The sequence below is a fragment of the Corapipo altera genome, unplaced genomic scaffold (genome assembly GCF_003945725.1).
Source record: "Corapipo altera isolate COAL_440 unplaced genomic scaffold, ASM394572v1 275, whole genome shotgun sequence".
Lineage (NCBI taxonomy): Eukaryota > Metazoa > Chordata > Aves > Passeriformes > Pipridae > Corapipo > Corapipo altera.
Genome location: NW_020885001.1, coordinates 958,342 through 971,786, shown reverse-complemented (window position 1 = coordinate 971,786; position 13,445 = coordinate 958,342). Strand labels below are relative to the sequence as shown.

Sequence of the window (13,445 nt, the reverse complement as noted above, 5' to 3'; positions counted from 1 at the left end):
GGGCGGCGGATCGGGGCCCGGGTAGGGCGCGGCAGAGGGGCCGCCGGGCGTGGGGCGCGGGGAAGGGCCGCCGGCAGCGGGCGGCGCCGTCGGGGCCGGCGGCGATGGGCAGCGTGAGGGGGCCCGGCGGGGCCGCCCTGCGGGCGCTGCTGTCCGTGGCCGCCGGGCTGTTGGCCTGCGGCGGGGCCAGCGAGTACGACTATGTCAGCTACCAGTCCGACCTGGGCCCCTACCCCGGCGGGCGCTTCTACGCCAAGCCCCACCAGTGCGTGGCCATCCCCGCCGACCTGCGGCTCTGCCACAGCGTGGGCTACGACAAGATGGTGCTGCCCAACCTGCTGGACCACGAGACCATGGCCGAGGTGAAGCACCAGGCGAGCAGCTGGGTGCCACTGCTCAACAAGAACTGCCATATGGGTACCCAGGTCTTCCTCTGCTCCCTCTTCGCCCCCGTCTGCCTGGACCGGCCGGTCTACCCCTGCCGCTGGCTCTGCGAGGCCGTCCGTGACTCCTGTGAGCCCGTCATGCAGTTCTTTGGCTTCTTCTGGCCAGAGATGCTCAAGTGTGACCAGTTTCCCCAGGATGACGTCTGCATTGCCATGACAACTCCCAATGCCACCGAGGTCTCCAGGCCCAAAGGTAAGGCATGGCCGGTGCTGCAGCCTTGCTCCTGGCACTGCTGTCTGAGCTGACAGAGCAGCTGTGAGCCCAGGAGGGGCTGCGTGGGACCGAAGGGGGTCTTGCGGCAAGAGGAGGCTCACCTGAACTCTGCTTCTTGGCAGCAGCCCTCCTCCAGCCTCCGAGCACTCGCGGCACACTCCTGTCCCCAGGGAGGCAGGATGCCCTGCCAGCTGTTCATCCCTATCCCGGAGCCAAGCCTCGGGACAGGCTGTGTGGGGCACGGCGGGGGTGCACCGGGGCTGGGCTGCAGCCCTGGCGGACCAGGGCCCGACCCTCCGTGCTCAGGTGCTGCGGTGCCCTGGCCGCGGTTCTGCTCCCCAGCCCAGCTCCTGCAGGGCTGCTCCGGGCAGCAGGAGGGTGCGTGCCCCTCGCAGCATGGCTGGCTGGCTGCAGTCAATAGTGACTGTAGTTCTGGAGGGATCCCCCGCGTCCCCTGCAGTCCTGGGGCAAGAGACGGGGCAGCCGGTGGCAGTGAGACCCAGCCCTGCCCTCGGGTGGGCTGGAGCTGGAGCTGGGGCAAGAGACCTGCCAAGAAATGACCAGGGAAAGTGGACGTGGTTCGTGTTTGTTCCCATTGCGTGTGGCACGTTTCTGTGGTGCCAGACTGGCTTGTTTGTTTGAGTTGCAGTGAGTCTGGCTTGTTGCTGGAAACTTTACAATAAATAAATATCCTGATGTCACTTTGGCATTCGCTGTCGGAAACCGGGAGAGGCTGGAAGGAGGGATGTTTGTAGAGGGAGATGGCAGAGGGCTCTAAGAGAGTGCAGTGCTTTTTGGGGAGCAGAGCCTCATTGGAAGGGATTGGCACTCCTGGGATAGTGATGGGCACTCCCGATTCCATGGGAGTGCCGGCGCTTGGGAGGAGCTGGGGGTCAGGGATGGGGGGCTGAACTGTTGCTGTGGTTTCTGCACTGTGTCCAAAGCTACTCTGGAGGGGCAGCTGTGCTTTGCAGTTACCTGCACAGACAAAGGCTGTGTGTGGTGCTGGGCTGGCAGCCCTCACCCAGCTGGCAGGGACCGTGCAGGGTCATCCTGCCCATCCTGGAGGGACTTACACTTCAGGGAGCCCTTCCAATATGGGCAGGAAGGGGTGTCCTGCAGCAGAGGGGTCCCTAGGAGCCTTGTGGGGCACATGGAGGGCTGTGGGTGTGGGCTGGCAGGCACGGGGGACACCCAAGCTTGGCACCCAGAGGAGCTCCGTGTCACATCTCACAGTGGCATCCAGAGCCAGGTGGAGTGTGAAGCCTGTGCCCGTGCCAGGGGCTGAGCTCTGGCTGCTCTCATTCCCAGTGACCCAGCCTCTCCTGACACTGATGGCAGTACAGCCACACTGGCTTGCCCTTACTGATGTGATTGCTGGAGGAAGCTCTTTGTTTTCCAGGAAGGCTCTGAAATAATATGTCCTGTGTGAACCTGGACCCTTGGTCAAGACCGCAGCCGTGTCTTGTGTTGCAGGTACAAAGGTTGCTTTTATTCCCCAGGGACTTGCAGCCAAGCATGCTCCTGGGGCAGCTGGGTCTGAGCTGCCCCTTCCAAGGTCTGAAATAGAGTCTGAGCTGTTTGCAAGTCATTCATTTTACAGACAATGAGCCAGGACCTGGGAACAGTCTTCTAGATGAGCAGCATCGGCCAAGTTCTTCCATGTGTAGTTTTAACAACTTTCTGATCACCTTTCAGACCTGTCTTGGCAGCGGCACTGGGGTGGGACACTACTGCTTTCTTCTGGTGCCCCAAAGAGCTCAGAGTGAGCAGAGCAAACTCCAAGTTAACTGCAGCCACTGTGAGTTGTGAGCCAGCACTGCCGGGTCTCCTGGGTGCTGCAGAGGATCCACTGGCAGCTCAGTGACAGCAGGGGCCAGACCCCTCACCTCGGCTCTGGCACTGCCACCTCCTGCAGATGCTGAGTCCTCCTGGGTGAGCTGCAGCTCAGCCCTTGTCCCTGTGCTGGTTGGGTCCTTCCCTCTGTCTGGGCTCTGCCGTGGGCTCCCTGTTTGTCTGTGTTTTCTGCCAGTGCCAGCTCCTGGAGCCCCTTTGCTTTTGGGCACTGGGGTGTTTCCTGTTGATTCAAAGAGGGTCAGAACCCAGCAGTGTCCCCCCTTTTCTCTCGGCACTAATAAGAACGAGTCCTTTCAGTATTTTTCCCCATTAACACCTTGAAATTGGAATTTGTTTCTGCCTCTCAAAGAGCTGACCTGTTGAATTCCTTTCTCCTTAAGCACAGGCGGTAAAGCCTGCAGGCCCACGGGATGCATCAGGGGAATTGCAGATTAATACAGCATTACACATTCCTTCTCCTGCCCCTGGAGTAAGCTGGCTCTACAGCCAGGCATTGGAAAATGGTCAGCAGGGAACAAGCGAGCTGGAAGCAGGCTGAGGTTGTGCTTGGAGTCGAGCCGTCAGCTGCAGACAGGCCCCAGCTGACCTGCAGTGGGCCAGGAGGGTGGGCTGGAGACCTCGGCCACGGTGCCTCAGGGGGGCTGGGAGGGCAGGTGGTTTTGGGGGAGCTGTGGCTTTACAGAACAGCAGTTTTCTTGGGGTACAGAGCTGTGCCAGAGCTGGCCAGCCCTCTGTCATTTGTGGTCCTGACCATGGCGTGATGTGGTGTCCCAGAGCAGAGGACAATTTCCCTCCCTGTTGGCATGGGACAGTGTCCCCTGCACGTCTGTGCTGTGACAGGGCTGGAGGATGGGTCGATGTAGATTGGATAAAAGGAAGTTTTTTTGCAGTGAGGGTAGTAGAACGCTGGCACAGGTTACCCAGATATGGCAGGAACCCCCCCTTGTTCCTGAGGGTGGTCCCCAGCACAGTGATGAACTCCTGGCTCTGCAGCAGATGGAGCACTGGGGCTGTCTCCCTCCTGGGAGCACCCTCTCTCCCTTGTCATGAGCTCGTTAAATGTGCGGCCTGAAGAAAATATTCTGACTGCTGATTTTAAAAATAAAGTGTTGGGGATGTCATTGTGTCCCCAGAGGTTGGCCTCTGCCTGTGTCACTCTGAGTTAAGATGGTAATGGTGGCAATTGCACATTAGGGTTTTGGAAGAGGAGGTTACCCAGGTGATGGGCAGATCCCACAGGTACAGAGGTGCCAGGAGTGGGACTGTGCAGTTGACTGTTGCTGCTGTGAAGGCTGACTTGTGACTGGCACAGAGGGGCGAGTGGAAGGCCAGTTGCTCTGCATGTGTGATTAATAAAGTCGTGGTGCATGTCCCCAGGAATTAGCATTTGGCACAGAACAGATTTTAGGGGTGGTGAGAGGGGAAGAACAAGCCACAGAAAACAAATGTCTCGCCTGAACCCCTGTGGGGCTTCTGTGGCTGAGCAGACATGACTCTGTGGTCGTGGCCGTGCCCCCCTCGCCAGCTCTGCCCTCTCTTTCTGGGACACCTCTCTGCTCTTTCAGTGCAGCAATGCTGTGGGTTTGCTGGCCTGGCTGAGGGCTGGGAGGCTGCTGGTCTGCACGCAGGGACCGGCAGATGTTTTGCTGCAGCCTTGTCCCTGAGAGTAACTCCCTTGTGTGGGAAGAGCCCTCCATCCTGCTGGACCAGGAACAAGCAGCATCTCCCAGCTCCATAAATTCATCTGCCAGTAGCGCAAATCTGCGTCTGTGCTGCTGGGTGGTCTCTGCTCTGGCTGCAGATGGGAACCTGGAAACAGATTCTTATTCTCTGGGTGCAGTGAGCTTTCCTCCCAGGACATGTCCCAGTGAAACCTCCTGGGCTGGAGTTTCCCAAGAGGCAGATGCTGGCCCCTGCCCAGGGCTGATGAGCAGAGCCAGCTCTGCTCCTCTGCAGCCGTGAGGCTGCGCTGGGCTCAAAACAAAGAAGCAAAGATGACCCTGCTCTGGGACAGGGTGGGAGGGAGGGCAGTGAGGGGCTAGCCAAGCGCTGCCTGGGCAGCCTGCAGGGTGGTCCCCAGCACCCAGGGGAACACTGTGCTGAGCTGGGCTGTCCCAGCCCTGAACCCCCCTGCCTGGCACCGGGGTGGCCCCTTGGTGCATGAGCCATCCGTGGGCACTGTCCTCCTGCTGTGCTGGGGTTGGGGCACCCTGTGCTCACCTGGGCATGCCATGGGGAAGGAATGTCAGCAGGCTGTGGGCCAGGGTCCCCTCAGCTGAGTGCCTGGTCCTGAGAACTGTTCTCCCTGCCAGGGCTGTCTTCTTGCTGTCGGCAGCTGCCTGCCCCTGCCTGTGTCTGGCCTTGGGGCCACTGACAGCGTTGGAGTGGGGTTGGCAGGAGGCTGCCCGTGGCCAGCGCTGCCCTGTGATCTGGTGGAGGGCTCCTGGCCCCAGGCAGGGTGTTGTCCTGCAGAGCTGGGAGCTGGGAACCCGGGCAGGGTGCCTGGGCACGTGCCCCCCTCAAGGGCAGCGGTCTGGCAGTGTGGGCAGCCTGGCTCTGTGGTGCTTCTCGAGCTGGCTTTTCACTGCCTCTCTCTTTGCTTCTCTTCTCCTGCCAGGAACGACTGTGTGTCCCCCTTGCGACAACGAGATGAAGTCAGAGGCCATCGTGGAGCACCTGTGTGCCAGCGAGTTCGGTGAGGAGGAGCAGGGGGGGCACGGGGTGTTCCCGGGTGGGCAGGGCCAGCACGGCTCCTGGATAGGGACCGCTGGGTCCCCCCGCTGCCCTGCCCGGGACGGTGGCATGTGGCCCAGTCTGTCCCCGAGGCCAGCAGCCTGTGCCTCTAGATGTCAGTGTGGGTGCGTGGAGGAGGGCGCTGCGGCGGGGCTGGGCTGGGTGTGCGGGGCTGGGCTGGGTGTGCGGGGCTGGGCTGGGTGTGCGGGATGTGCCCGCTGCCGAGCTCTGGGGGACAGGGACGGCAGCACAGGGCCGGCGGGTCCCGAGGCAGTGCCCGCACACTGCCTGGCCCAGGGGCAGTGCTGGGCATCCCTCCTGCTCGTCCTGGGCAACTGTGGGGCCTGGGGTCACCTGCCAGAGCAGCAGTGCTGCTGCAGGGGATGGGGCAGAAGTGGCAGTGCCGGTTCTTTGGGGAACTCAGGGGGGGTTGTGACTTAACCCTGGTGTTCCCAAGCTTTTGTGTGCTTGCAGGAATAGTGTGTAGCATGGACCCTTATTCTGCCTGCAAGCACGAAGGAGGAGACCAGCCTCCTTTTCCCCCAGATTGCTTGTGCTGCTGTTATTTCTTTATAGCAAAGTTATGCTGCTCTTGTCAAATCTAAGCATAAAAACCCAAAGCCAGTCCTTGTCTAGCTAGGGCCAAGCTGTGAGCTTAAAAATGCAGAGCTATTTGAAAGCTGTGTCCTAAATATATTGTGAGTGAGTGAGTGAGTGAGTCAGACAATCGGAGGTAAACTGAACTTCATTCTAAAAAAAAGATTATCACAGGGAAAAATATTAGCTTTCTCAGATCAAGCCCAGAATTAACTGGTTTTGACATCCTTGCTGGTGTATGTAACTTTCCCGGAAGGTTATTAAAGGCATATTGAACAAGGTGTGCATTCCTGGGGGATTAACACTCGAATGTGCCCTGTGCCAGAGTGTGCTGTGCAAACCCAAACCTGCTCTGCATGCTGGCGTGTTACCCTTTCTGCTGGAAATGAATTCTCGACTCTCCTGCAGATTTGGTATGCCAGAAGTCCTAAGTTCAGCTCAGGCTTTTTCTGAGAGGGAAAAGCATCAACAGGAACACCCATGTAATAGTTTCCCAGGAATGTGCATACTCCTGGTGGGTCGGGGAATGGGAGCAGGCACTCAGTGCACAGCCTGGCTGGGCAGCAGGAGATGCTGGGTGCTCAGAGCGGGGTGAGCCGGGGTGCTCAGAGCTCTGCCCTGGGCGGGCACGGGATGGGAGCTGAACCACAGCTCCCCACTGATGGCATGGGGACAGACTGGGGGGAGCTCCCAGGTGGTGGTGGGAGAGGGAGCGAGTGGCCTCCAGGACCAGCCCAGCTGGTTGGGGCAGGGGCTGCTTGCCTGGGCTTGCCGAGGCTCTGGCTTGGGGAGCTGCATCCCAGAGGAGGAGCGAGGGGCACAGCCGGTGGCAGCAGGGTCACTGCAATCCCCATCACCTTGCCAGAGGTGTGTGAAGAGTGAGCTGAGGTGGCATCCTGCTGGTGGGCAAGTGCCAGGAAGGCAAATAACAAGTTTAACCACATGCTTGTCGTCAGCTTCTGCCACTAAATATCCTCCCGTGGTCTGGGACAGTTACACAACGGGGAGCAGAGGCCAAACCAGAGGAATTCGTGGCCTGGGCAGAGAGCCTTGGGACAGTGACTTGCCCACAGTGTAAGTTGTTATTGGGAAATACTGTGGTGACAGTGTCCAGAGGGTGGAAATATTTCTTGGCAGATGTGGCCAGTCTGTAGCCAGCTGGGGAGCAGGAGCAAGGGCTGGGATGCAATGCAGGTCCTACCTGTGCCCTCTGAGGGAAGGCAGCACGAGGGCTCGGGGGGATGTCTCAGCTGGGCTGAGCAGAGGAGATGTGGGCTTCAGGAAGTTTTCCCAAAGCACAGTGCGTGGCCCTTGGATCTTTGTTTAGTCTTGGGGCTTTACTGTCGTGGGGTGATTTCTCAAGGAGAGCTGTTTATCTGGCTCTAAAATAAACTCCCGACCCTTCAGACTGAGGTTCCTCATGCACATCCACCAAGGTAAACACTGGCAGCTGACAGGTTACAGATCCTCATCAAAGCCAGACATGTACAATAAATGTTTAAACTAACATGTGCTGCATGGGGCAGCTGTTGGTGGGTTCTGCACCGATTCCCACCGTAACTGTTACTGGAGCTTTCTCTTACATCCCAGGAGCTCGTTACAGACAAGAGGTGAGGAGCACTTTGCCCACCACAGATATGTGGCTGTGCCAGGGTAGGAGGTGGCTGTGTGGCAGCCCTGGGAGTGATCTTGAGGACAGCGCAGGAAGAGGGCTGCAGCCAGCTGTGAACACAGGGAGGCTGTAAAGAAAAGGCAGAAGAGGGTGCTGGGGCTCAGAGTGGTGCCAGGGGACTGCCAGCCTCGTGGTCTGGCAGAACTCTGGGTTTGGCTTCATTTGAGCAGTGGTGACTGTGGGCTCTGGGTGCTGGTTTGAGGTGGCTCGGCAGCTCCTCCAAGGGCAGGACAGCTCCTGGTGGGGTGTCAGTGAGGGGTGCCAGGCCCCTGGCCCGGGCACAGAGCCGTGCAGGAGGCTGGGGCAGGCCCAGGGGTGTCACTGCTGCAGTGTAGGTTTTGGTGCAGTGCTGAGGTGCTGGGGCAGGAGGGATGCAAGAGGAAGTGTGAGATCGGCCTCCCGTGCCCCCACTGCTGCCTCCCTCGGCTGCCCTGGGCTGCAGCCAGCGCTTGTTTCTTACTCCTGGAGTTCATTCCATGCTCTGTTTCTCTTAGTGATTTTATTTATTGTTTCTGCCCTTTCTCTGGGGTCTGAGGGGATCCTGCTGAACGGGCTCTGTGGCACTGGGGACTGCAGAACAATCAATACATGCTGTTTATTTTCTCCCGGTGACTGACAGCTCCTCGCCTGCAGTCTTCTCCTGTTACAGCCCTAATGTGTCTTCTGGCAGGTTTCCTCCTTCTCAGTGATTTCTAAAGGAAGGAGAAATGAGGCTGAAGGAACAGTGGAGCTTTCCCTTCTCTCACATTTCCTTTCCTGCCCATGAGGTGCTGGAGTGGGGCCCGTGCAGGCAGGAGAACACCAGAGGCAGGGTCCTGGTGACAGGCTCCTGTGCCAGGTGGGGCAGTGGGTGCCAGTGCTGCAGCCGATGCCAAGGCAGCCTGTGCAGCTGCTGAACTGGAAAGGTGGCACGTGCTTGTGCTGTGGGCAGCCCTCTGGGTCTCTTCCTGGGGTCAGCTCCTGCCTGGCAGCCACGGCTGAAGATTTAGTGTGTCCAAGCAAACACATCCCGGGGGCTCAGAGGCGATTCTGGCCCTTCTCCTGCTCGGCGCTGAGGCGGATTTGGTGCAGCACGGGGGGAGCAGAAAGGCCAAGGCTCCCAGTGAGGAGCTGTTTGCTTTGGCAGCTCAGCTGGGGCCCTGAGCCAAGGCTCCATCCATCCCACTCGATCCTCTCGCCCGCCGCAGGGGCGTTCCCAGGGCTGGGGAGGTGCCAGACGAGCTGCCCCAGCAGCGACTGCACCGGGGTCCCCCCTGCCAAACCCTGGGTTTTAGGAAAGCCATGAGCCAGGGGCCGCCTCCTGCTGTGGGATGGGGAGCTCTGGGAGTGGGATGTGCACTGGGAACAATTTTCCCCTGGGTGCTGCTGGCCTGGTGTGCGTGGGAACACGGCTTTGATACCCGGGGGCCTCACCTGGAACATGGGTTGGAGCTGTGGGAATGTGGCCCAATTTGGGGAGCCAGGGGGGCCGGGTCACTGAAGGGGGGTGAGGGCTGAGCAGAGGTCCTCGTGCTCTGTGATTGCTCAGGCTGCAGCACTGCAGGCAGCTGGAGCCTGGTGCTCCCTGAGCCAGGCTGTGTTCACCTGGGCAGCACTGCAGGTGACAAGGACATCACTGCTGGGAAGAGTGGAGTCTGACACAAACTATTTGCACCCCTGATCTGCCTCCTCCTTCATCCCCCTTGGCGTTCTCCCATCTTGGCTCCATGTGCTGCTCTGCACGAGCAAGGTTTGGATGAGGTTTTGGTTCACATCTGGATTTGTGGTTCCCCTGGGCAGCTCCCATGAACCTGCATCGCTGGCTCAGTGTGCAGGGAAGGGAGCAGCTGTGAGCTCCCACAGCACAGGATTACCAGGCCTCCTTTGTCTTCCATGCTTGGAGCAGGACAGCTCCTGCACCAGCTGCCAGGTCCTTTTCTTCCTCTAGCAACAGGATCGAGCCTTGCAGTGATCCCAGCAGAGCAGTCTGCAAACAAGCCATTTCACAGAAGTCTCTTATTGTGCCACTGTAATGGTGTTTTACATCCCTCCTGCACTGGCCACTCCTGTGCTTAGTGCAAGGGCTCCAGGTCAGCACAGATAAAGAAGCTGAGGCTCACACTGAGGGATGTTGCTGCTGCTGCCCAGTTATGTCATGGAGTTTAGAGCTGCCTGAAAACCACTCACTTCATTTTCCAGATTTGTTGCAAACTGATCTGGTTCAGCATCTCTAGCTCTTTAAAGCTGGAACCTCTTTAGCTTCTTAAACATCCTGAATTTGGAAAACGGATGGAATGAAAATTTCTGTTGGGTTTCCAGTCCTGGATTACTTTCCTGTACAGTAACAGTGTAACACGACAGGGCTCTTGGCAAACCCAGCAGTGTTTTTGGCACAGGGGCAGGCAAACACCACTGTCCCTGTTGCCAGGGCAGTGGATGGGAGCAGAGGGTGATGTCTGTGCTGCTGCTCGGGGTTGGCAGCGCTGTCCTGCTGCCATCTCTTGCTGGAGGGGGGAGCAGCGCTGCCTTCCAGGAAGCAACACGTGTTTGCTGCTGCACAGACTTCAAGGAACGATGCTGCGGAGCCAGAGGCTCCTGTGGGCTGCCTGCACCCGCCCTCGGACTCAAATGAGAAGGGACAGCAGCCAATTAATCACCTCTCTGAGCACCAGTTATCTGCAGCTCTGAAGTAAACTCCCAAACCTTGGAAATGTGTTAGTAATTTTTGGCCATATGTGCTTTTCCCCAAAAAGGAGGCAAAGCCAAATGGCTCAGACGTGATACTTTAATGTACAACACATTTTCATCATTTTTACCATGTATGCAAAATTCTTTTTCATGGTCAGGCAAAAGAACATTAATTTTATTTTTTGGGATTAACTCGGGAAAATGTTGAACCCAAAGAGGAGACTATTTTCCATGGAAGTTGTATCAGACCAACTCCCCTTCTCCTGGGGAGGGTGCAGGCACATGTCTGTTCTGGGCCCTTTAGGCTCTGTGACTGGATCTCCTCAGCTCCATGCAGAGACTCCCAGTGCTTGGAAACTTGTTTCACAGGCACCTGAGGGCCGGTGTGACTGCAAACAAATGCTTGAGAAGCCAAATTGACCTTTTAAATGATCCTTTCAAGAATCTCTCCATGCCTCCAGAGCAGGGAAATCACCCTGTTTACTTAGCTAACGTTTTTCTTTCAAAGAGCTCGCCGGGAGCTGAACAAGTCCCCTCTCAAGCAGAAAGGGCTGGATGCTTTGCTGGGGAAGGGGAACAGAGACGTCAGTGTTTGACCTCGATGCTCTCCCGGGTGTGAGGGCGGCTCCATCTCAGGCACAGGGGTGTGAGTGACACCACGGGCCATGTCACTGAGCAGGGGGTGCAGGAGCTGAGCGGGGACAAAGGGGGTGCAGGAGTGGGGCACTGGATGTCTGCAGTGGGGCAGGGCACTGCTGCTGTCCTGGGGCCATGGTGCCAGTGCCCCCTCACCCCCAGCCTCACTTAGCTGAGGCTTTGTGCCGGTGAAGGCTGCTCAGGAGTTGTGTTGTTTTTCCCCTCTCTCTGGCTTGTTTTGCAGCTCTTAAGATGACCATAAAGGAAGTGAAGAAGGAGAACGGGGACAAGATGATCATCCCACGGAAGAGGAAGGCGCTGAAGCTGGGGCCCATCCGGAAGAAGAACCTGAAGAAGCTGGTGCTGTTCCTGAAAAACGGGGCAGACTGTCCCTGCCATCAGCTGGACAACCTCGGCCACTACTTCCTCATCATGGGCCGTCAGGTGAAGACCCAGTACCTGTTGACAGCCATCTACAAGTGGGACAAGAAGAACAAGGAGTTCAAGAAGTTCATGAAGAAGATGAAGTCTCCCGACTGCCCGACGTTTCCGTCCGTGTTCAAGTGATGCGGGAGAGCCGCTGCCCGGGCTGGGCTCGCCCCTCTGCAGCAGGGGTGCTGGAGCCAAGCCCTCCTGCTGCTCCATCCTGCTCCTCAGAGCTCCCTCAGTGACCCCAGCCCTCCCACACCCCTGCTGTCAGTGTTTGCCCACTGGCCTGGGCGTGCCACATGTGTGCCCCGAACAGTCGCTGGGGTCACACACGGTGTCTGTCCACGGCATCTAAAGACCTGTCACTCCACAGACATGTACAGCCATTCAAATAGCAGCTGTCAGGTAAAGAGGGCAAGCAGAGGGGTGTGAGGCGATGTCCAGAGGTTACACACCTGCAGAAAGGACCCTTGTGACCATGTCACTCCTGTCTTCATGGCTGCAGGATCGCCCTGAATTCCTGTACGAACCAGAGCCGGCTGATCAGACAGACATCCCATCCTCACAGTCCCCTTACAACCTCTGAGAAAACCTCCTAATTGCCCTCACTGTAAAAAAAATCCCGTTATAGTCTAAACGTGCTTTGTCTAAGCCTTAACCCCAGGTCCTTGTGGTGCCTTGCTGGGCTGGAGCCCTCCCTCACCAGCATCTCTCCAGTGTCTCACCAGGTGCCTGCCCTGGCCTCTGCCACGCTGTGAGCCCCTCGTGCCCAGGGCTGTGCTGCTCCCTGGCAGCCCTGGAGCCCCCGGGCCGTGCCCTGCAGTTGTGCACTGGCCATGGGGGCAGAGGGGGCTCTGTGCCCCACCCGTGCCTTCAGCCTCACATGAGCCTCCAGCACAGCAGGTCCTGCTGAGCTGCCCTGCCCTCGGCCTGGGGGGCAGTGCCCTGCACGGGTGCCCAGTGCTGCTGGTGCCCAGTGCTGCTGGTGCCCAGAGCTGCCTCTCCATCTGAGCCCCCTCAAGGGTTGGCCCCCGGGGGCTCCGGCTGGGGGGAGCTCAGGGCCAGCTCCTGCAGCTCCTGCAGCTCCCTCACTTCCCCAGTGATGTTCTGATGGTCCCTCCAGGCTGCTGGCACAGTCCCAGAGTGCAGCAGGCTGAGGACTCGTCCCCCTGGAGCTGCAGGGAAGTGTCGGCTCCGCCTTTCCCTCCTCGCTGTCCCTGTGGGACCCATCAGGCTGGGCTTTGTCTGTTTGATCTGTGACAACTTGGCTTTGTATCATTCTACATTTTTTTCCCCCCTAATCAAAATGTTGTGTTTGTATGATTTCAAATAGTCTATGAAAGACAAAGAGTATCTCATCCGAATGATTGCATTTATCGACCAAACTGAAATGCATTATTCTGTTAATTGGACAAGTTCTCTTTTCCATGGACCCATATCATTCCACATTCATTGTCCTTCCTGCTTCCATTCAGTATTCTCATCCATCAGCAATACTCTAAGAGAATGAATATCTGAGAGCTGAGATAATCCTGCTGTATCATGGTTAAATGAAATAACAAATCCTCATTTTTGAGGTTTGAACCAAGCCCACTCAAAGCTGGTAAATTAATTATTCCTTAGCTCAGGAGTGCTGTTTATTCCTCATGTGGGAACAGAGCTGTGGACTTGGTTGTAGAAGAATTCCACGAAGAAGCCAAGCACTCTGAGGAATGATGTTTCACAGCTAACAGAGAGATGGATTTAGGACATGAACTTTGTAGAGAGTCCCACTAGGTTGTCTTAGACCACCATTTGTAGTAGTGTTGTTTCTTTATTGCAAAATTAATCATTGTAGATAATGTGCTTTTATCAGTGAAGAAATAAATAAACAAACCACAGGCTTTAACATCACAGATTGATGAGGTGAGTGATGGAGAGGGCTGGCAAACCCAGCTGGGTGGGAAGTGGAGTGAAAGGCTGGTTGTCTGTGAGTGCCCACAGTGGCAGCACCATAAAAGCCTCGCAGGGACCGGGGCAGGGACCTTCCATCGCCCCTGGCTCCCCTTCCTGAGCACACAGGGCAGCAGAGGAGCTGGCCTGGGGGCTGTCAGCAGTCCCAGGGGGTTGGAGTGGGCTGCCCAGAGCAGTGGTGGAGTCACCATCCCTGGAGGTGTTCAGGAAATGACTGGATGTGGCACTTGGTGCCACTGTG

General features: G+C 57.6%; 1 protein-coding gene across 3 annotated transcripts; it reads left to right on the top strand.

The window, feature by feature from the left end:
- The first annotated feature begins 43 nt into the window (after nt 1-43).
- Nucleotides 44-13,146, top strand: SFRP1 (secreted frizzled related protein 1). Of its 3 annotated transcripts, XM_027667126.1 has the most exons (3): nt 44-639; nt 5,135-5,212; nt 11,067-13,146. In XM_027667126.1, exons 1-3 carry the CDS (start codon nt 105-107, stop codon nt 11,387-11,389), a joined length of 936 nt encoding a protein of 311 aa, XP_027522927.1. In that variant the 5' UTR covers nt 44-104; the 3' UTR covers nt 11,390-13,146. The 3 variants fall into 3 exon arrangements, with proteins under 3 accessions (XP_027522927.1, XP_027522930.1, XP_027522928.1); XM_027667129.1 differs by lacking the exons at nt 5,135-5,212; nt 11,067-13,146 and adding an exon at nt 786-1,361; XM_027667127.1 differs by lacking the exons at nt 5,135-5,212; nt 11,067-13,146 and adding an exon at nt 783-1,361.
- Nucleotides 13,147-13,445: the final 299 nt, after the last annotated feature.